Source organism: Neopelma chrysocephalum, unplaced genomic scaffold (assembly GCF_003984885.1).
Source record: "Neopelma chrysocephalum unplaced genomic scaffold, ASM398488v2 Primary Assembly neopelma1_281, whole genome shotgun sequence".
Classification (NCBI taxonomy): Eukaryota; Metazoa; Chordata; class Aves; order Passeriformes; family Pipridae; genus Neopelma; species Neopelma chrysocephalum.
Genome location: NW_020897943.1, coordinates 311177 through 334502, shown reverse-complemented (window position 1 = coordinate 334502; position 23326 = coordinate 311177). Strand labels below are relative to the sequence as shown.

The 23326-nt window shown below is 47.3% G+C and overlaps 1 protein-coding gene across 3 annotated transcripts in view; it reads right to left on the bottom strand.

The window, feature by feature from the left end:
- Window positions 1-6292: 6292 nt before the first annotated feature.
- CUNH1orf21 (chromosome unknown C1orf21 homolog) overlaps window positions 6293-23326 on the bottom strand; it is a 113847-nt gene continuing 96813 nt past the window's right edge. For all 3 annotated transcript variants that reach the window (XM_027704483.1, XM_027704484.1, XM_027704485.1), the window contains exons 4-6: window positions 19651-19727; window positions 15247-15307; window positions 6293-7349 (exon numbers count right to left, since the gene is read on the bottom strand). In XM_027704483.1, coding sequence (XP_027560284.1) covers window positions 7311-7349; window positions 15247-15307; window positions 19651-19727 — 177 coding nt within the window. In that variant the 3' untranslated portion in view covers window positions 6293-7310. The remainder of the gene's footprint in view (window positions 7350-15246; window positions 15308-19650; window positions 19728-23326) is intronic.

The following is a 23326-nucleotide window of genomic DNA, read 5'->3' as shown; positions in this document are numbered from 1 at the left end:
CTATTTGGGTGTTTATTTCTAGGCCTGAACAGATCCTGATCCTCCCCTGGAACATTCCCATGGATGCCTGGGGGGTAAGGGAGGCATGGTGGCATCAGGTCATCACCCCTCCTATTAAATTATATTTATTAATTTATTCCAATAATTCTATCGATGGCCTGTTACTCAATTGCCACATTTCCACTTCCCAGTCAGGTCACCTGAAGGACTTCAGCTGCTCTGACTGAAATTCAGCCTCAGCTGCTGCTCATCCCATCCTTCAGGTCAACCCAAAGCTGCCGTGGCAGGAGTCCCATTTTCTTCCAAAGTGCTACATAAAAAGATAATGTTAATAAATGTTTCCAGCTGGAATGGGTCCTATAAAACATGTTTGCATGGGAAAGTTCACCCAAGCTGTGAAGCTCCAGCAGGGGCAAATTCATCTTTATTAACCCTTTGGTGGAGAGCACAGTGTGATGTCACGGCACCAGGGCTGGCCCACTGCAGAGGCATTCAGGCCAAAATTGTGCCAAAAAATCCTGTGTGGTGCTCCCTGGTACCCACAAGTGTTTTCTGGGGAGCAGCGGGACCACCTTGGGATGGTTCGGGCGCTCCACTGGCTGCCACACCAGGACAGACCTGGTGGCAGCAGTGCAGGGCAGAGAATGAGAAAACACCCAGAAAACCAGTTTCATCCTTAAAAAACCCACCCAAACCCTACCCCAGTGTTTCCCTGCCCTCACCCCCTTCGCTAGGGACACTGAGATGGGAAGGAGTCGCTGGGTTTGGGGCCCAGGGGATGCTTGGAGGTTTGAGCTGAGACACACAGAGCAGTAGTGTGGATGAGAGGAATTCTGAGCTGGGTCTGCTGAATTTGATGCGTTTTAGGCTTTCCCTACAGACCTCTTCTCCTGGCAGGCAGGTAGTTGATTGTTAGAGACGTGGTTTTATCCTCCTCCCCTCTGCAGCAAAAGCCGCTTCCCCATCCCTGCTCGGGCCCAGCGCTCCTCACAGGTGAAGAAAATCAGCAAAGGCGGCTTTAAAAAGGCACAAGGCGGAAAAATCCAGGGAAAAGCTGTGCAGGTGAGGGCATTTCCACCACGTGCCGGCTCTCACGGCTGCTTTATGTAACGGAGCACGTGGCTTCCCACGTTTATTTTTGGGCCTGCCACGGGTGAGCTGATTGCCAGGCCCTGAGCATCGCCCTGCAATGATGTCAATCTTCACCGCGCTGGCATTACAGCATCATAAAAAATTACAGAGCTGCTATTTTGGGTAGCAGCTCTCTCCGACTCAGTGAATAAATGCAGCTCCATCTGACTCACTCCGGGGGATTATTAATAGACACAAAAGCAGAATGCCAAACCCCCAGGAATATCGCTCGGTTCCCACACGGAGCTTTCTAGTTTCTCGCAGCAATTGCTCTAGAGAACTTTTTGTCTCAAAACGTGATTTTTTTCTTAATATGAGTATTAAAAAAAAATTAAATATATGCAGGGGGAGCAAATTTTCTCTTCAACTCACCCCCTGGAGGTTTGAGGGGGGAAGTTCTGCAAGGATGGAGGGTGGTTGCTCCAGCTCTGGGCGGGCGGTGCCCTGATCCAGCCCGGCATCACACACCCATCCGAGGCAACACCTCCTGCTGACAGAGCCTTAGGGTGAGGCTGCTGCTGGTAACAAAGCTGGGAATAAAAGCTCAGGTCTCCTGATTGAAATAGAAACCACCCAGGATGGCAGAGCAGTGGGGAGGGAGTCGTTCCGAGAGGGAAGGAATCACAGGCCTCTCCTTTTGCTGCCGTGGGTGCAGGGAATAGGTGTCCATGAGGCTGCTCTTACAGCTGGCTTTTATGAAGGAGGTTCACAGTCTCCCACACATGTTTATGATGATGAAGAAGCAGCAGCAGAAGATGATGAGCATGATGAAGAGGATGATGATGATGAGGGCTCTGCCACCTTCAAGCTCAAAGTGAGCGCTTACCTGGATGTCTTGGGTGGAGATGTGCAGCTAAATTAAAAGAAAAAAATGTGGTTTTTTTTATAAAGCAAAGACGTGAAGGTTTTTGAATTTTACCAATGTTCCCATCTTGCAGTTCCCCTGAGCTGGGGCTTCTTTCCCTTTGCCCCAAAAGCACAGTAACAATAATAGGAATTTTCACTTGGCACTCACCCAATTTTCTGGATGTTGGACTTGAAGGCTTCCTTCCCAACAGTAAAGCAAATGATGTGCCCCTCCAAAACCATCCCTGCATTCCTTGTCTCCTCTTCCCCAAACACCTACAGAATTAAACTCCAGAGAGAAACATTTCAGCATGAAAAAGCAGAGTTTCTCAGCAGCACCAGGACCCAGAGCAGGGTCTTCTGATGTTCAACTCTCCCAAAAGCATCCTCCATAAAACCACGTTGGTAGGAAGTTCCATAAATTTGTGCTTTTTCAGTGAACACCATAAACATTGTCAGTACCACACACTGCCCGTGGCTGCAGACAAAGCTTTTGATTATCCTGGGGTGCAAGTGGGGTTATCTCTCCCTGGGCTGTGGCCGTCCCAGACAGGTAAAAGCTTCTTTGGCACACGGGACACTTATTGCTCAGACACCCCAACACCCCACACAGCACCTGAGCTGGGGCACTCGTTTCACAGTCATAGAAACCCAGGATGGTTTGGTTTGGAACGGACCTTAAAGCCCATCTTGTTCCACCCCCTGCCATGGGCAGGGACACCTTCCACTAGCCCAGGTTGCTCCAAGCCCCGTCCAACCTGGCCTTGGACACTTCCAGGGATCCAGGGGCAGCCACAGCTTCTCTGGGCAACCTGTGCCAGTGTCCCACCCCCGTGGACACCTGTGAAGCAGCAGCGTTGATCAAGGCTGTTTATGGGACAGCAGTGCCAACAGCAACTGGAAATCTTGTCAAAAGCTCACATTAAGTTCATTCCTTGGTAGACACACACACACCCACCTGGAGGCCTCTCCTGTCCTGAAGGTCTGACGGGTCAGCCAAGCCGATCTGGAGTGGAGTGATTGCTAATTCCAAAGTGGAAGTGACAGGAAACTATTGTTTTACAGACCTGATAAAACTGGAACAGCTGACAACCGAGTATTTCTCTTCAGCCTAATTCTCATACGGTGCCGGCGACGTCTCCAGAGTTCCAACACATCTCCCGGTGCTCCATCAGCCCCTTTGCTCTTGTGTCATCATTCAGATTTTAAAACAGTTGCTGTGCTCCGTGGCCACTCTTATGGCCAGTCCCGGATGTTCCTTACAGCAACAAAAAGGCACACTGCAAAAAACCCATGGAATGCCGCTGACCCCTGGCTCCTTTCTATTCCAGACGCGGCCACCGTGTCCCGTGGCAGCACCGAGCACAACTCCAGCTGCAGAGGTCAGAGGAGGGACGCGGGGACGGTGGGATGAGGCTGTTCCTGGGGTGAGGATCTCACCTGTCTGAAAACATTGCTACTCCTGCTGTGCACACAGGGGTGGAAAGCAGCAGTAAGTCAACCCCGGGCTCTGTGGCAGGGGAGGAGACAGAGCTGGGTCTTCTGGCAGCGAGACTTAATTCAAAAAACCCAAACTTCTGACTGAAAGCAAAGGAAGAAATTAATGTTAATTGGGGGTGGAAGAGTTCGGGAGGGGGCACAGGTGAAGTGGAACTCACAATAAATAAAACAAATAAAGGCATCATCGTTTTAGGTCAGAGCTCATGGATAAAACACGGCACAGGGCTGGACCTGGGGACGGTCACCGGCCTCTTGGGCAACTCTTCCAGCTCCCCAGTTCCTCTCCTAATGCACGGGGCAGGCTCTGAGGGGGAAATTCAGCACTGCTCCAAGGGCTTTGGACAAGGCAAAAAGCACAGCAAGGGAGGAAGGTTGATTGCAAAACCCCTTCAACCACAATTTCCTCCAAGATCCCAGAATCCGGCTCGGAGCTTATTAAACAGTGAGTCAGCCTCCTAAAGTGAAGTTTGGGCCCTAAATCACTTGATATTTCTTTTAAAGGAAACCTTGAAATCCCATTTAAACTAAGGACATCATATCAAATATAAGCAGTTTTCCTTCTCTTCCCACCCTCCTCTTTCCCACCCTGCTGAATATATTTGAGCAGACTAAAGCAGTGTGGAGGTAGGGCTGCAAGGAGAGGTGCATTTTAAGCCCCAGTAAACTACTTATATTATTAGAGATCCTCAGCCACTGTACATATTTAGATTTCTAACAAAATTTGCCAGGATTTTGCAAAGGTGGAAGAATTAAAGCAGGTTCAAAAGCAACATTCATTTGAGCACTATCATGGGGCTCCTTGTGGGATCTGATCTCTGCTTCTCCATATCCAAAACTGTTCAGGAGCAATTCTCCTGCCTGACCAAGTCGTTCAGTCGGCTGAAAACCATCAAGAAGCTCCTGGGCCCTGCCTGGTACAGGGTGATGGCAGCAAGACGTGTCGTGGCCAAGGATTTGCTGACTTGGCATGAACAGGCAACACCTGCCTCCCTCCCCAAACCCTCAGTCCTGTTCATGTCTCACAGAATCACAGAACATCCTCGACTGGAAGGGACCCGTGAGGATCACCCAGTCCAACTCCTGTCCCTGCACAGGACACCCCATGTGCCTGAGAGAGTTTCTTGCAGAAGGTAAGAGCAAATTGAAGGCTGCCTCCCTCACACCAATCCCAGGAGCAGCCTGGGGCAGTCCTGGAGCAGTACTGGAGCAGTCCTGGAGCATGTCAACTCCACAGACAACCACTGATGCCCCCCAGACCTCCTGCCCTCCCTCGTGCCTCCCCAGCCAGCAGCAGGACAGTCACAAATACTGTCACCTAAAGGGTGAAGGAGAAGACTAAAGCATTTGCTGCTGCTCAGAATAAGAGCACAGGTAAGATGGGAATTGTTTGTCCTCCCTCATAAAGCTTCCACCAAAGCCCAGGCCTACGGTGCCATCATCACTGGCAAGAAAAATATGAAATAAAAGAATTATTAAAACTAAGAGGTGGCTGAAAGAAAGACCCCAATGTGTCTAACACAGGGTTTGTGAGGGGAAATTTATACATGATATGTTCAGCATCTGGACAATGAAATATGTTTCAGAAGAACAGACCCAATCCCATCACTCCTGTACCACTCACAAAGCTTTATAAAGCACTTTGGAGAGAAGGGTTTGCGGGATCAAGCCCCAGGACTCTTTATTAATTAAAGTCTTTTAAATAATTGAAATGTGCAGTCTCTTGACTCCCCTCAGCGTGGCTACCTGCTCGAGAGCTGGCATAAATTATGGAAAAAAAATCATATCCAAGAGGATTGGAGTTATCACCTCGAAGAATTCATCACGGATCCAACGGCTCCGTGGCACTGAGATGCCAACAGCTCCAACAAGGAGGATGGGATGGGAGGAAGGCAGTGAAACCTCACCTCCAGGGAGGGCAGGACACTCGGGAAGAGCTGCGTGGCCAAAGCAGCTGCTAAAATGCAATGAGGATTTAGGAAAATCAAAATTGGCTGGAAATTTTTGACCATCGGGATAAAGCTGAACACGCCAGGGAGGACCCTGACACTGAGCTGTCACAGGGAAAGCTGTTCAAGCTCAGAAGCACTTGAGTTGTCTCAGTCCTGGAATACAGCAACCGCGGGGCTCAGACTGGGGCTGATGGGAGCCCAGGGGACTGAGGAGCCTGCAGAGCTCAGGAACAGCTTCTGCCTCAAGCAAACAGACTGATCTGCAGCTGCTTGGAAAGCTGCTCCTGCTGGAGGTGCTCATATCCAGCGCCACACAAGTAAGAGTAACTCACAGGTCCCTCTCCCTGGTGGGTCCTCCCCACCCCACTGCCTGAAAGCCAAGGGCAAATCCAGTGCAGGGATGGGAGCATGAGGAAGTTGGGGTTTTTCTGGACGTATTCTAGGTATGGCACAGCAGTGAGAGGGAAGGAAATCCTCTGTCATGGACTGTCCAACCCCACTCAGAGCAAACATTGCAGGAAACCTCTTTAGTCAAGAAATTCGCCAAAAATTTAGAGATTTTCAGAAGACACAGGTGACCTCTGAGAGACTTAGAACCCTTTAAAGGATTCTGATTTTTCAGAAGGTTCAGTGAAAAATGGCCAACAATAAACTTCGGGCTCCATGTCCCCCTGAAGCCACATCATAACAGATGCTGTTAAAGCAATCCCATGATCTATTCCACGTCCATCACACACATCAGAGCAACAAAATCAACACAGTACAGAAACTTATGTCCTGACAAAATTTCTCCATGGACTGGAGTGCAAACCTTGCCCTCATACAGCATCGAAGCAGGAAGAAATACCAGCACAGGTAACAATCTCCTTTGAAATAATAAATACAAAAGCTGTATTTTTTTCCTTAATTTTTTTTTTTTAACTCATGACAGCATTTGTTAAAAATATTACATCTGCTTTTGAGAAGGTAATATCCTCTCCATTTAATATGGAAAAATAAACTCTACAGGACACACAACAGATCCCCCCAGTTGGCACAGAGCTGCTTTAAGAGATTAGATCCACAGGACTCATCAAGGCGGAGGGTTGGTTTTGTCTTCCTTGTCCCCAGACTCTGAAAACATTGTGTTGTAGGAATGGTAAAAGACAAGAATACATAAAAACAGTAAAATGTTTATTTTCTTAGAAAAAAAGAGATTCAAAATGATTGTGATCACACTCCCATTCGTGCTCAGCAAAGCCAATACTGCAAGCTTAGTCCTCGATTAAGATACCTATTAAATGAAACTCTTTTTCCTCTTAGAATACAAATTTCTGCTCCTGCATCACTTCCAGTATTTCAGTGATAACATGCTTTTTAATGGATAATAATTTCTCAGCTTCTTCTCAGCAGAGAAACAAGGCCTGCCATGGCAAAAACATCCCATCTCCAAAGCTTGGAATCACCAGCATTAACAAGCACTCCGGCCCGGACGCGGACTGACAGACAGCTTAAGGGTGTTTCTTAGATGCTTGAATGTTCACTTATGGAAGCTTTGTATAACACTACCTCATCTGATAGAAAACAGGCCAGAGGCCTCAGTAAAATCAACAACGTCTTTTGGATTAACTTTTTAAGGATTTGCTGCGTATCTGGACACAGAAAAAAGTGAGAAGTTGCAACAAGTTTTAACTAGCAGCAACAAAAACAGTTCCTTACGAGTTCTTAGCAATATTCCTCATCTGTTCATTAGGAAACACTGTAACTGAATGGAGTATATAATGTGGAAATGATCTTCTTCTGTTATGTAGTGCTGTTCGCTCTAGAAGACTCCCGGAAGGTCTCGGCTGGGTTGTAAATCTATTTACACAGTAGTTACTCCTGGGGCGAGCGGCAGAGTTGGCACTATGTGACATCCTCCTCTTCTGAACAATAGTCACGACCCTGCAAGGACAAAAGCCAGACAGTTTGCACATGGCTACTGCAGAAAGGAATGAGCTGAGGGAGCGCTCGCTAGGAATGCAGGTCAGGTCTCCAAACGTGGTGGGTTTAGTTCAGGGCTGGGGAGAAACCTCCAGCACAGGGAATGGAGCTTGCACAACTCCTCCAGCCACGAAACCAGGATAGGAGACCCTTCCCTTTCTCTCACTAATAATCTCCTAAACGTCATCCCCTACACTGAATTCCAGGGGGAGCCCAACAAACTGATTTATAAACCTATTTTATGCCAAGATTCACCTTGACGGGCACAACCCTGCACATTTGTTGGGAAGAGATAATCTCCGAGGCAAAAGCAAGGAAGCACATAATCCCATGAGCAACACAAGGCAGCTGCTGTGAACGAGAACACCTCCTGTGATAACCCCAGCAAGAGTTTAACCTAAGAGCAGAAGATACCATTCGTATTGAAATTACGCTTGCACAGTGGGGGATAAGGGCTAAGCTTCACAAAACATGGATTTCTTATCAGACCAGTCATGTTAAGCCTTCCATTCCAGCCCAACCACAAGACTGGCAGCAGCATCTCTCTGGGTATTCCCTTGGGATGTTGTCCTGGAGAAGGTATGTCCTGTCCCTCACTACCTGTTTTGTTCAAAGCAGCAAAAAAAAGACCTGACAGGTCCCACTATCCTTGTTTCCCTGCACAAAACCAGCTTTTTGACACAAACCACCCGAGATATCCTGTGTCAAACAAGTCCCTCAAATGCAGTGCCCAAAATCTCTGGGCTATTTCCCATTTTTCCCATGTGCTGGATGTATCACCCAAGTGCTCACGTGGAAAATCCCAGCAGCCGAGCAAAGGGCTGTCATGGAAGAAGAAAAAGGGTAAATATGAGACTGTCTAACCTCCAACAGAGCATAAAAACTCAACATCACCCTGTAAGCAGAAGACACCAACGCAGCAGTGGTAAAACAGGGGTACCCAGCTGCCTCCCAGATCAAAACCAGTCACTGTCCTGTCAGGAAAGGGAAGGGAGGAGAGATAAAAGTGAAAAAAAAGGGGAAGAGATGTTTCTTGACGCAGCGATCAGTTTATTTGGGACACACAGCAGGGGTGCACATCAGGAACAAAGGCTCCAAAATGCCTCTGCAGTGACAATCCCAGTGCCAGTGGTGGGATTGCAGAACTGGCTTTGCTGGAGAGTCCACACCCAGGAATGTGTGCACTCTAACAGCTCCCCGGGGCCCAGCACTGTTAGCAAAAGGGTTTTCTTAGTAAGTTAAAATAAACCCCAAGAGACTAATCAGCCCAAATTCCAATTCAGCAGTCACTGACCTAGAAAGAAAGGAAATAAAATACATTTTTTAAACTGAAAGCTATGACTCAAAAAGAAGGAACACTGAAATACTTTGCAGTGAAGCCCAAATCCACCACTTTTCTCCAGTCCAGGGACCACACCTGGACAAAACCAGGAGACTAAGCTGGTGGTGATGAAACCTTTGTCCAGCATTCTTCAGAGCTGTGAAATGCACCAGCAGTGAGGGATGGCTGAGGCTCGGGGCACCTGCAGGAGATCCATTTACCTGGTCCCTTGGCCTCCTGCTCAGGAGGGAGCCCCACAGCCCATCATTCCCCACCGTGCTCCCACCAGTGGCCATCACTGCTATCACAGCCTCAGACACACCCAAATCCTGGAAGGAAGCCATCATGCATTCCCCTTTTTCCCTCCCATTCCTCCTGCCATTTTCTTCTGCCTCTGGGTTTGCTCTGTGGCTACCCAGTGCATCAATCCCCAAAGGGATGCCAAGGACCCACTTCAACAGCAATGGCCTTCAAAGGTCACTTCCAGCCCAAACCAATCTTTGATTCTATGAAACATCAACCAGTGAAGCAGCAGCCAGATGATGAGTTGGTAATGTGAGCAGAGGAGCTCCAGTGGTATCTAAGTTTAGACTGAAAGGATGATGGGGTTTTTTTCCAGGAGCAGATGTGTGTCAGGAAGCAAAGGAAGCAGAGGAGGTAACAACTTCCCTCAAACAGAGCATCAATGTGTCTGGAAAAGAAGTCTGCAGGAGAAGAGAACACTCCAGTGTGACCTTATTGTGGCCTTTCAGTACCTCAAGGGGCTACAAGAAAGATGGAGAGAAGTGTTTACAAGGGCATGGAGTGACAGGACAAGGGGGAATGGCTTCCCACTGCCAGAGGACAGGTTTGGATTGGGGATTAGGAAGAAATTCCTCCCTGAGAGGGTGGGCAGGCCCTGGCACAGGTTGCTCAGAGAAGCTGTGGCTGCCCCACCCGTGAAGGGTCCAAGGCCAGGCTGGATGTGGCTCTGAGCAACCTGGTGTAGCGGGAGATGACCCTGCCCTTGTTGGGCAGGGGGTGGACTAAGATGATTTTTAAAGTCCCTTTCCAACCCAAACCACTCTATGAGCCTATGATTCCATGACTGCCAGTGAAATCCTGTCCAGGGGAGCATCCAGAGGAGCCATTGGAACAGAGCAGGTGGCTACCAACAGGAATTTATGGGCCTTCCTTTAATAGCCCTTAATAGCACAGGACATTAAATGAGTTGTAATGATAATGGTAACACACGCCTCCAAGTCCAGCTAATTCCTGAGGAATCCCATCTTCCTCCCCTGCAGTTCCAAATCCAACTTTCAGCTCTTGTAGGTGTCCACAGGAACACCTCCAAACACCTTGAATGCCTCCTTTCCTGCCTGTACCCAAACCAGAAGGGCTCGTCCCCCTCTAGAAATCGCCTACCGGGGGTGCACCACGGCTGATGAGATCCTTTTAGAAGAGGAAAAATCACAGGAAAAGGGCTTTTCCCCCCCGTGCGGGTGCCAGGGCGAGGCACAGCCCGCCCGGCTGAATGGCCCCTTGTGCGGCCGGGGCAGGGGCGGCAGCGCCGGGGATGCGCTTCCGCAGCTTGGCACCGGCATCCCACCCACGGCCCCGGGAGAGGGAGGGAGAGGAGGGCGGCCGGGCCGGGAGAGGGGAAACGAGCTGCACCAAGCAGCCCTTTCTTCTGCCGGGCTGAAAGAGCCGGGGGGACACAGTGGCCCCTTTCACGGAGGAGGCGGCGCTGGGAATGGCGAGCCCGGCTCTGCGCTGGGAACCCTTTTCATCAATCTGGTTTTGTTTACAGCCCGCGCAGAAAGGATGGGAAGAAAATGCCGGGAGGCGGCACTAAATCATTGTATACTGTGCTAATTTTTGTCCGTTTCTCATTTTGTTAGGGAAAAATCAATGGAGTCATTAAGAGCAATCCACTTTGCTAATGAGTTTCAGCCTAATCATTCTGCCCTTGCATACGTTTCGTTAGCAACCCCCCTTCCTCTTTAAATACCATACAACGAGCTGCATTGTGTCCCCGCCGCGCTCCATGCCCAGTTTTACTAACGAGGGGATGCAGCGAGTTGATGCCGGGCATCTCTGCCCTGGCCTGGGTGCTCCCGGACCCGGCTCCCGGCTCCCAGGTGAGTGGGCTGGCAGAGAAATCCCCGCACACCCACCCCCACACTGGCACCGGTGCCCAAGACCAAGTGATCTCTTGACCCAAAGTGACAAACCCTGTGGTGGTGGCAACGATCCCCCACGCTCGGGGTATCCACCGACCACACCAGAGCTGTTATTGGGACACCTTCACTTGCTATGACATTTTTTAATCTCATTTTTGTCCATGAGCATGTTTGCATTGAGATTATTTCTTAATCCCAGGCTGGTTTGGTTCAGAAGGGACCTTAAAGCTCATCCCATTCCACCCCCTGCCATGGGCAGGGACACCTCCCACTAGCCCAGGTTGCTCCAAGCCCCGTCCAACCTGGCCTTGGACACTTCCAGGGATCCAGGGGCAGCCACAGCTTCTCTGGGCAACCTGTGCCAGGGCCTCCCCACCCTCACAGGGAGGAATTTCCTCCTAATACCCAATCCAAACCTGTCCTCTGGCAGTGGGAAGCCATTCCCCCTTGTCCTGTCACTCCAGGCCCTTGTCCCCAGTCCCTCTCCAGCTCTCCTGGAGCCTCCTAGGCACTGAAAGGCCACAATAAGGTCTTCCCAGAGCCTTCTCTTCTCCAGGCTGAACAATCCCAACTCAGCCCTTCCTCCCAGAAGAGCTGCTCCATCTCTCTTCTCATCTTGGTGCCTCCTTTGGACTCTCTCCAACAAGTCCATGTCCTTCCTGTGCTGGGATTTCTTCTTGAGGGGTGACACAGAACTTGCATGGGGTCCTGTGGAATCAGGGTCCAAACAAATTTGAGATGTAGAAAGAAAAAACACCCCGAAGACTGGAGAAACTTGAGGAGAAAGGTGTTAGCTCTTCATTGTGTGCTTCAGTGACTCTTTTTGAAGGCAAATGCAACACTGGACTAAATTAGTCCTTGCACTATTAGGTTAGAGAGAACCCAGGTAATTAATTTATTTGCCTGAATATCAATACTAATGGCCTCCTACCAGGACACTTTTCTGTCTTCCTAATCAGAGCTGGTATTTCAAAACCAGATTTATCCCCCTGTGAGAGGGCAGTGACTGCCCCAGCCCTGGCTGCAGCCAGTGGAGCACCTTTCTCCTCTGCTGGACACAGCAGATCTCAGATTTATCCAGCAGCTGCTGGGTCTGCTTCAGGAGGAATGTTCAGTCACTCTCTGCTTCCTTCTCAGGTTTCCAAAGCTGTATTTCTGCGTATTTCTGCTTCCATCTCTCAGGTCAAGCAAATCACTTGTACTCCTGACCCACATCTTTCTAATTTACTCTGGGGGAACACTCTCCTCAAGCTTAATTGCTATTACCTGTTGCTCATCCTCCACTGGAATATATTTCTGTGATTTCAGGCAGGCCTAATTTTCAATAATGATGATCACACTGACACCAGGTGAGCTGCCTCCTTCCCACTGCCTGTCTCTGCTCCATTTTCCTCCTGAGCTCTTGCTGCACACGTGTCTTTTTGTCTCCAAAAGCCAGGCCCGTGACAAACAGTGTTTGGACAGTGCTCTCAGACACAGGGAAGGATTCCTGGGGCAGTCCTGTGCAGGGCCAGGAGCTGGACTTGATGGTCCTTGTGGGACTCTTCCAGACCAGGATGTTCCATGATATGACATCTAACTACTGTTTCCTGTGCTTAACTCTACCCAGCTACTCCCAGTCTCCCACAAAACTTTGTATCTCTGGCTTCTCATGAGTTTTTTCAGTATTTTAAGCTCAAATTCTGGTGTCTCTGAAACGACTGGGTTGACTCCAGCAGAACCAACATCTATGTGCAAGGCTGACTTTCACATTCTCAGGCAGTGCTACCTCAGCTTTCATTCCAGTATTTCTTCCTTCCAACAAACCCTATGAATTGAATTACCACAATCACACGCAGTTCCACACAGACAAGTTCAGCTCCAGCTCTCCAGGCAGGGACTCACGAAGAGACAGAACAGATGTCTCCCTCTGAATGCCTCACAGTGTTTTGACACTGAATTTTGGTAGACAGGAGCTCCACTCATTGGGGTTGACATTCTGATTTTTACCTTTGGGTGGCATTTGCAGGAGGCAGTTGAGCTTCGTAGGGGCAGCCAAAGAGATTCTCCAGACTGTTTCATCGCGGCTTTTTTTGGATCTGCAGGATTCATAAATGCTTCAGCTGATGAAATGTCAGCCTGTGTTCTTTCCATTTCACACTTTGATTGCAGAAATTTTATTTTAGCTGACCTTCCTGTCCATTTAATGGCTGTGAGGAGTCCAAAACACCCGTTTCATTTTCCTGTCTAATGCGTGGCTCACACGTAAGAGTTGTTGTTACTCACTTGTAATAAGTGACCTAACACCCCCTGGGACTCCAGCACAAGTTGAGGGATGTTTTGCTCCTGCCTGCGGAGTTTCTGTAGGCACAGCCCAGAGTCAGTGACAGACTCCATGTCTCCATCACAAACCCAGTGCTGCTCATGGCCACGGTTACCACGGGAACATTACAACATGTTTTGGGACCTCATCAGCCACAGGCAACACCCCCCACTTCTGCAAACTATTTCAGCTGCAACTGGTGAGCTGCTCACTGACAGAACTCGTTTAATTGTTTGACAGCGTCCTCAAAATGCTATTTAGGCATCAGACAAAACCCCTCATGTTTTCCAATCTTTTTGGCATTAGTGGCAATACCTAGAAGAAAATGTGTTATGGGCAAAGATTAATTAAGAAACCCAAACCCTCCCTTAGGAAGACTATTTCCTCAGGCACAGGAGGTCCCCAGAGAACACAAATCCCACGTTCAGCTGCACATTAACTCCTGCCAGTCCCATCAAGTGTCAGCAGCTTGAAAAGCAGGAGAGCCCTCTCTCTCCTTCTGACAGATAAACTGTGTATCCCCTCTAAACAAATTCCTGATGTAGAAGATAAATTTGTACAAATACCCTGGAGATCACCTGTAACACCTGAGAGCATGATCCAACCAGCCAGGAGACATGGGCAGCTGCACTCAGTGTGGCAGGAATGGGATTAGTGCCCTGAAACAAAAAACTACCCAGAACTCATCATCAAACACAGCCTCAGCTGGCCTGGACTGCAGATAACACAGACCTTTGGAAAATCCATTTCACTGGAGATTTTGCATTTGACATTATGGAAGGGGATGATGTCCAGGAAAGGCATCTGAATATTCATAGGGTGATGCATTTACTCAAAGGAGATGTAGCTATATTATGGATATGTAGAAATTCTACTTTTAAATGCACTTTGGTTACATAAAATCTTACCCCTGTGAAATACTGGTACAGAAATATTCTTCTCAGGAATCTACAAACTTCTCCTCAGTTCTACTCTTCCCCTTTATCTCATTTTTTGCTTTCATAATTTATATTCTTTTTAGAGTAACAAATTTGTTGCTTGGGACAAATAAGAGATTTGTCACCCCTTGTAACACTCTGACTCCTAACACCAGGAGTGCTGGCAAACATGGCAGAAATTCAGAGCCATCCAAGTAAAAATTTCCCTTCTACTCTGCAACCCAACACAACTTAGAACAGAATAGAATAGAATAGAATAGAATAGCAGTATTTCATTTGGAAGGGACCTACAAGGATCATCTGCCCAATCACCTGAGCACTTCAGGGCTGACCAAAAGTTACATCATTGTTAAGGGCATTGTCCAAATATCTCTGAAACACTGATAGGCCTGAAGCAACAACCAGCCCTCTGGGAAACCTAAACCAGTGTCTGACCTCCCTCTCAGAACAGGAATGTTTCCTCAGGTCCAGTCGGAAATTGGCAGTACAAATTAGCTTACTGCAATTGAGGAAGGAAATATTTAATATAAAGTATTAAACAAGACAAATGACTCCAAAATAGGCAGTGTAAAGGGTGTACTGGTGCACGAACCTCAGCTCAAGGTATAAGCAAAGACTGAGATCTAGACTTGATCCACACAGCCCACTTAATTCCTCAAGCCTCAGTTTCCCATCTGTACTGGGATACAATTATTCATAGGATCATTTAGGATCATTTAAGTTGGAAAAGTCGTCTAAGATCAAGTCCAAAGCTTTACCAGCATCAAGATTCCAGTTGTCTCCCACAGAGATTAAATGAAAGATAAATCAGTAATGACTTAAAATCCCACTCTGCTCTTCTCCTTTATCCATGATATCCTGGACATTGGAGTTAACCTGCCATCCGTCCTAGACTGGTGATGTTCCCACAAAACAAAGGATTCTCTCCAGTACTGCCCGCAATCCCTACTTTTCTGGTCTTCTTTGCACTTCATCTATCTAACCAAGGAGCAGTTAAGGGGATCTTGGGCCAGATCCCTTCCAATCATGGAGAATGTGGAATGCAGCAGCAGGCAGGTCCAGCTGTCCTCCCCGTGGAGCTGGGAAACCCGTGTGTCCTCCCCTGAGAACGTCCATTTACGTCCCTGTGTCTTACCTTTTCAATTTTTTCATCAAGCATTCTGAAGAATTCTTGTTGGCTTTCAGAGATGTGCATGCTGGAAGGCAAAGGAACAGTATCAGCACAACACAAATTTTTCCATTATAGAACACTGATGCTGCAGACCAGGGTGGCTGAGGGACCCAGCTGTCAGCTTTCACCATTGTGAAAAATAAATCACTTTACACTTTCACCTACAATGTAATTTTTTAAGGTCTTTTTTCTTTTTCCTATTTTTGGTTTGCCCACAAAAAAACTCACTGCATTTAGTTCTGGGTATGTGTGCTACGCTTGGGATGGTAACTAGGACACAGGAGCATCCATGGAGGAAATGAATGGAGGAGACCATTCCCTTTTCCAGGCAGGCTGCCCAGGCCAGTGGGAGCCCCCTCTGCATCAAAACAGGTTTTCCAAGGCTGCCAATTCCACCACCACCAAATGAGATGCTGAGGAGGTTAAAGCCCTGCACTGCAGGATCTGCACATCCTGCTACAGGTGGGCTCTGCACCCAACACCCAGGTACACCCACGAGCCCAGGATGGACCTTCCCTCCCAGAGGGGTGGTCCCTGCTGCTCCCTGAGCACACCCAACAGGTTGTTCATGGAATCATTTAGGTTGGAAAAGCGCTCTGAGATCATCAAGTCTGACCGTTCCCCCAGCACTGCCAAGGCCACCCATGTCCCCAGGTGCCACATCTACACACCCTGTAAATCCCCCAGGATGGGGACTCACCACTGCCCTGGGCAGCTGGGCCAATGGTTGACCACCTTTTTCATGAAGAGATTGTCCCTAATACCCAATCTAAACCTCCCCTGGCACAACTTCAGGCCATTTCCTCTTGTTCTATCACTTGTTACTGGGAGGAGAGACTGAAAACTCCTACAACCTCCTGTCAGGGAGTTGTAGAGAGCGAGAAGGTCCCCTTGAGCCTCCTTTTCTCCAGCTCCCTCAGCCACTCCTCATCAGATTTGTGCTCCAGAGCCTTCACTTCAATTAATTCTGCAGCACCAAGAGTCTCAGGGATATGATTTTGGATTAGTAAAGAGGGCTGGAAAATACTCCTTTTTGTGGAGGGTGGCACAGGACCACAAGCCCTTCCCCAAGGGGGGACTTGCAAGCTAAAAATCCAGGAAGGTGGGACGTCAAGGAAAGGACGAGGAGACAAAGATGAGGATGTTGGCAGACAGTGTTTGGGGTGGGTCTGCTTTGTGTGTGTTAGAGGATGGGGAAAACCTCCTTCCTGCATGAATAACATCCCTCCGGGAAGGTGAGGCCGGAGCATCCTCTGGACCCGCAGCAGGGAGGAGCACCTGGGCCCACGGGGGGCTGGGGAAACGTGCCAGGGACTCAGTGTGCAACCAAAAGAGATGCAGAAAAGGAAGGATGGGGACTGGTGCCAGTGTTAACAGTGATGCCAAACGGTCAGAAGGACACACAGCTCTCGGAGATTTTCTCCAGCACAAAAAGCTGGCTTGGTTTGCTGCATTCCCACCCTTTTCCTCAGAGTGATCCTTTCAGCTGTCATGAGTTAATACTCTCCCTAAGTGCCCAACAACAGGCTGCACTTCCCTACAAAGCTCAGCATTCAGACTGCCCTCGCTATCAGGATGAACATATACAATGATTTGCTTATGTTGGACATAAATGAAGGCTCAGTTCAGAAGCGAAGGTTTCAGAAATGGCATTAAAACCTAAAGCTGGTGATTCAGGAGCAGGAACAATTCACCTTTCAGTGGCTGTGGGAGTTTTTGTCCCCAGCTGTCTGCCGGTCCCTCAGGTTCCCACCTCCACCTCAGATGGGCAAAAGATGCTTGTTTGGGACAGCTGACCCAGTCACCTGCATGTTCAGGTGCCTTGGAGAGGGATTTTAGGGCAGTACAGCCCTTTCTTGGTAGGTAAGTGCTTGAAAAACAGTTTTGCCTTTGCAACACCATAAATCCTGTTTCTAATAAAATGAGATGATACTGGAGTGACTCACCCCAGCCATAAATTGTAAGAAAACTAAAAGAAGGCAGGGGAAAAAAAGGAGGATTGCATTGCTATATACATGAGAATTCCCACTGGAAGTCCTAAAGACCTGACAGTCTGTGATCTTCACACAAGTTTGTCTGGGCAGGAAAACTGCCCCACAATTTAGAGGCGAAAGACACCCCGATGCTGACAATTGAGGAGCTGTGTATAACTGTAAAATCCACTGCAGGGCAGGGAACTGACAGAATTAGTGAACACTGGAAGAGTCAGAAAACCACCAAATCGAAGCTGAGTTCTTGGAGAACAGAACGGAAAAAAAAAAGATTTCCCCAAATCGAAATGTGGATTTAATTCTCCATGTAAGAAGCACATCAGAAGGCAAGAGAACACAGTTTTAAATGTTTCGTGGCAGGCTGATGAAACACATTTTGCCAAAAGCAGAGATATTTATCCCCAGTATCAGCACTGTCTGAGTGATGAATGGACTCAGAGAAGCTCTGCCAAGAAGGAGTGAGTAAAAACTTCCCTGGGAACTTAATGAGTAGAATTTAGGAACACCTGCATCCAGCTCTGGGGTCCCCAGAACGAGTCATGGACTTGTTAGAGAGGGTCCAGAACACGCCATGGAAATAGTTTGAGGGCTGGAGCACCTCTGCTCTGGAGACAGGGGGTGTTCAGTGTGGAGAAGAGAAGGCTCTGGGGTGACCTTATTGCAGCCTTTCAAAATATCAATATACACATGGAGAGGGAATTCTTAGCAAGCCAGTAGTGACAGGACAAGGAACAAGTCTTGCAGTGACAAGAGGGCAGAGTTAGATGGGATATTGGGAAGGAATTCTTCCCTGTGAGCGTGGGGAGGCCCTGCCACAGGTTACCCAGAGAAGCTGTGGCTGCCCCTGGATCCCTGGAAGTGATTTATCCACTCATTTCTGCTCTTTCAGCTGAGTAGCCCTTTTCCCCCCAGTGCCACCCCTCCCAGCAGCCAGAACTGTCGTGGTTTTTAGAAGATAAACCTTTAAAAAAATAATTGTGTGTGATAGCAGCTATTTGCTGACCTGGCATTTAGCAACTCAAACACACGTAGCCACTTTACAAACAGAAATGCAATGGTAACTTGGGCAATCAGCAGAGCCTTGGGCAAACAGTGGAGCTTCTACCCAACAACCAACTGTGACATTCTGCACCTCTCTCAGAAGTTTACTTATTTTGGTAGGACTGGCATAGAAATATTTACCTCTGCCAGTGCAATGAAAAAAATGGGCTTTCTGGTGATTCAAATGTCAGTTCTGATTTCTGCAGGGACCTTTAAAATGATGGGTTTGATGACAGAATGGAAACCCTGACCCCACGCAGTTCCTCTGGCTCGGATGTACCAAGAGATGACCCACCAAAGAACAGCCCTTTTCTACCCCAGAGTAATTAGCCTCGTGTTAGAGCATCTTAAATACATCTCTGACCCTGCTGGGAAGGGCAGAGCCACAGTAATGAAGTACAGCTTTGCTAAAGTGTGATTTTACCTCCACCTCCCTCCTGTGAGTTTCTTTGCAATTACATCCAAAGCACTTATTTTTTCCCTTTGAAAGGAGGCTGAATTATACTGTCAGTTGATTAGGAAATTACTAAAGTTTCCAGTCTTGAAACTGTGTTCAAAGCACTTGATATTCAGCAAGTTAAAGTTAATAAGTGCCCTGAGGGCAGGGCATAAAGAACAGCATTTCCATAGTGTTCAAAATCCAGCAGCAGAGCTTCTTCACTTGTTCATTATGAATCCAATATACAGCTCCCTGTAATCTGTTATTTCCAAGCCAATTAGTGATTAAATGTAATGATGATTTAGATAAGAAATGAGTTACTAATATCAATAACCAGCTCTGTCACAAGAGTTATGAAATATTTATATTTCATGGCACTGACTGACCTCAGCCAGGATATGGGCACAGAACTGCCAGCCAAGGGTGGAAAAACTCTCAGCTACAAAACCACCCTCATTTTAACGTGACCATTCTAAATGGAAGAAGTTCACCATTCCCAATCCCAGGCAATACAGCTGCTAATGTACACCAGGAGCAAAAACCTCCCTGGGAACTTAACCAATAGTATTTATGAACACTGGTGGAGATATAATTTTAGTTATGTGTAAGTTGTATAGAAAGCTGAGAAACAACACAGGATGGGTCTCCTACCAGCCATGACAAGATGCATCTCACCTCTTTTTAGGTCCTTTGCTGTGCAAAGGAGAGGATGCTGCCCAGTGTGGTGCTGGTCTTGGGACCTGAATGACCTTATCTACTCTACTCAAATTGAGCATGGTTTTAGGGCTGCTGGAGCCACCAGCTGGTCTGCACTAGGCAGCAATCTTGAATCTCTCAGACACTGCTTAACCCTGTGTTTATTTGTATTATGACTCAAACAACAAAAATTGAACTTACTTTGCTCTGGGTTGATGTACTAATCCTGGGATCTCTTTATTAGATTTAAGTCTTACGTTTGAACTGGCACTTTTTTCCTGAAACACACAAAAAACACACAACAGAGATACCATCAGTATTTATTTAAGCACACAAAGGGAGACAGGCACTTGTCATCATAGTGTCACACTGGGCTGGGTTCAGGCTCAACCCGCAGAACCCACTGAGGAAAGCTCAGTGAAAATTAAATAAAAGGTAACACAACTGATGCAGTGACCCCACGTGGGCAATTTTTAAATGCCATGGGCTTGGTGGTGTGGGGGAACTGCCCCTGGGTCACCGAGCAAAATCCATGGAAAATGAGGTGTGCATCTGTGGCTTGGCTCCTCACAGAGTTGTGTCAATAATAACATCAACCAGCACCTTTGAGAGGGCCCCAGAGTAACCCAGGCTTGCTCAGAACAGAGCTGAGAAACAGTGACATTGTGGAAAACCATCTGTGGGAGGAAGCATATGCTAAACGTGGCAGGGAGAAGAGCAGCTAAGGCAGACTTGACCTGCTCAGCCAGAAAATTGGGAACAAGGAAGGAAACCAGCTCTGGAGAGCTTGTCATAAGAAGGATGTGGATCTTCTGGAGAGAGTCCAGAAGATACCACCAAGATGAGTAGAGGGGCTGGAGCCCCTCTGCCCTGGAGCCAGGCTGGGAGAGCTGGGGGGGTTCACCTGGAGAAGAGAAGGCTCCAGGGAGAAGGCTTCCTAAAGGGGCTTCAAGGGAGCAGGAGAGGGACTTTGGACAAGGGCCTGGAGGGGACAGGACAAGGGGGAATGGCTTCCCACTGCCACAGGACAGGTTTGGATTGGGTATTGGGAAGGAATTGTTCCCTGTGAGGGTGGGGAGGCCCTGGCACAGGTTGCCCAGAGAAGCTGTGGCTGCCCCTGGATCCCTGGAAGTGTCCAAGGCCAGGTTGGACGGGGCTTGGAGCAACCTGGGCTGGTGGAAGGTGTCCCTGCCCGTGGCAGGGGGTGGGACTGGATTGTTAAGGCGTCTTCCAACCCAAAGCATTCCATGTTTATAGACAAGAACACAACCATGTCCTCTGCAGAGGACCAGAACCGTTAAAAACATCTTAAGGAAGGCATGAGAAGGGAAAAGAGATGAGAGCCAGCACAAGGTAACACCTTGTCATCATGTCATGAGCTTCTGTAAACCAAAAGTCAGTGCACACATGTATCTTATCTCCAAAATCCTTAAAAAGGATAAGGCCCCTTCCAGATCTTCCCAGTGCCATGTGCTAGGGAAAGCTGCTGGTGCAGATGGGAGAGGTCTGAGTCAAATCTTACAGCTTACCCGCTCCACAAATCCCTCTGAGTTTCTTAGCCATGACAATTTAAGAAACATAAACCCAAAAATTAGTGGTTTTGTGGGTAATTTTGGTGGGTTTGTTTATCCTTATTTAGTCTTTGAGTGTCTGAATCACACAAGGCGATTTTGGAGAGGGCTACTAAAGCACTGAATCAAAAAAAAAAAAGAGGCTGTCTAGCAGTTAATATTTTAATGAATAATTCCACAAGGGATGTAAACATCAAGTGCCTCAGCATCTTTAGCACTGTTTAATGCATATCTTCTAATCTTCCTAAGCAGAGAACGGTGTGTTGCATGAAAATAACAGTGAGAGAGAAACAAGCCCTTCCTCCAAGCTCTAACAAGTGTCTGTGTGTTTGCTACATCCCACCAGCCACCGCCTGCCCGTGATCCCAGGATGTCAAGTCAAATCAGCAGAACAGAAGATAAAATCCCTTCTTTCAAGGCATCTCCTAGCAGTGTGAAGTGGGGATGACTGTGTAGATGTTGTGTGTGTTGCATGAACCTCTCACGAGCTGATGTCTGACTCTCACAGCTGGCAAGCAGAATGAAAAGAGAGGGATGGGTCTCATGGGTCTCACTTGTGACAACACCAACACCAGAAGTCAGCTAAAGCCCAACCTCATGCACCAGGTGAGCTTTTATCATCAGATTTACTCCAGGGGAAGGGGAAAAGGAAGGGGAAAGGGAAGGGGAAGGGAGAAGGGGGAAGGGAAGCTCTGATCTACAGCTCCTGTGTTGGGAGCTCTGATAAATCACAGCAGGGCAAACCTGACTTTCCACACCTCTGCTCATGCTCTGGTGTCAGTGCAGCTCTATCAGGAGTTGGAATCAGCCCAAATCCCAGCCCAAAGAAACTTCTGGCACTTAGGAATGAATAGAAAGACACAAGAAAAATATATGTTGCCTTGTCTCTGTGGGTCCCAGAGCAATATTCAGAATATTAACAGACTGACATAGGAAAAGGGAAAAAAAATACCAGTTTACTTGACTTCAAGATTCCGCAGTTTATTCTTTCCCTCCCATTGCTCCTGATAATTAACACACCTCAATTATCTATTACAATTCTCCTGTTTAAGCAGAGATTATTTTACCTTCTCCATCTGTTGCTCAGCAGGAACAAACAGAAAAAGGGGAGTTAAGAGAAAAATAAACCCCAAGCAGGTCTCAAATTGCTTTGTTTCTAGCTATTATTTATGGCACTGATATCCCATTGCACCGGTCGAAATATTGGCTTTGATAAAAATAGATATTCAAAAACAATTCTCCCAAATACAAACAAATAGACTATTTTTTCCTCGTCACTTTGAAGACAAACTGACTCATCAGAAATTAATGGTCTGGCTTCTAATATTCTGCTAACAAAAAAAAAAAGCTGAGATGCTCTAATGCAGTCAAATTATTCTTTCAGGCTGACTTGACTTTGACTGAAGGGTCACATCTCGCAGTTCAACCTCATTTTCTCCCCTATTTAACAATAAATAAGTTACCATGCATCAACAGAACCACACCTGGTTTTAAAGCCCAAATCTGTTGCAAATGGAAAGGAATATGCAGAAGTTTGTTTTTAATCTGGCTCTGCTTATAGGGATTATTTAAAGTAAGTGCAGTAAATGCTGCCTCACACCACAGGCTTAAAAGGAAACCCTCCAGGATGCTGCACTTGGAGAGCAGCATTAGCAAAAAATAGTGGACATTTTCCTCCCCATTATTTTGCAATTAATCATTATCAAGGTAAAACTGTCATCCAATCAAGGTGATTTCATTTGATAGATTTGTTAATTATTGTTAATTCCTCCATAAAGGACGCACCATATCCAGAATTTCAGGGCACTAACAGATGGCAGTGACTCTGCTGCCAGATGCTATTAACACAGCAACAGCCACTACTGCCACTATAATTAAATATCTGTCAACATTTCCCTTGATGCCTCCCCTCTTACGAACCCATTTCTACAGACATGGGAACTTCATTGGAAGGATTCTGCTTTTCTTCATCAGGCTGCCACAGATGGACTCAGGTAAGCTGTTAATAGTTCTTCTTCTCAACACTTTTAACACTCAGCTTATTAGAGAAGGGCTGATTTTTAAGAGATGCTTCCATAAGAGCTGCCATATTTTATGAAGAGACTATATTTTATTTGAAGCATCTTTAAATTTATTAAACTGGCCAAGAACTCAGTTAAAGATGACAGCAACAACACCGCTATGTAATCTAATGGCTAATTTTGATTAACTTAATCACATATTGGTCTTTGTTTTTCCTCTAAAGTTACAAGAATTAAACAAATACACAAAGACATGGAGGGGCTGGAGCGTGTGCAGGGAAGGGA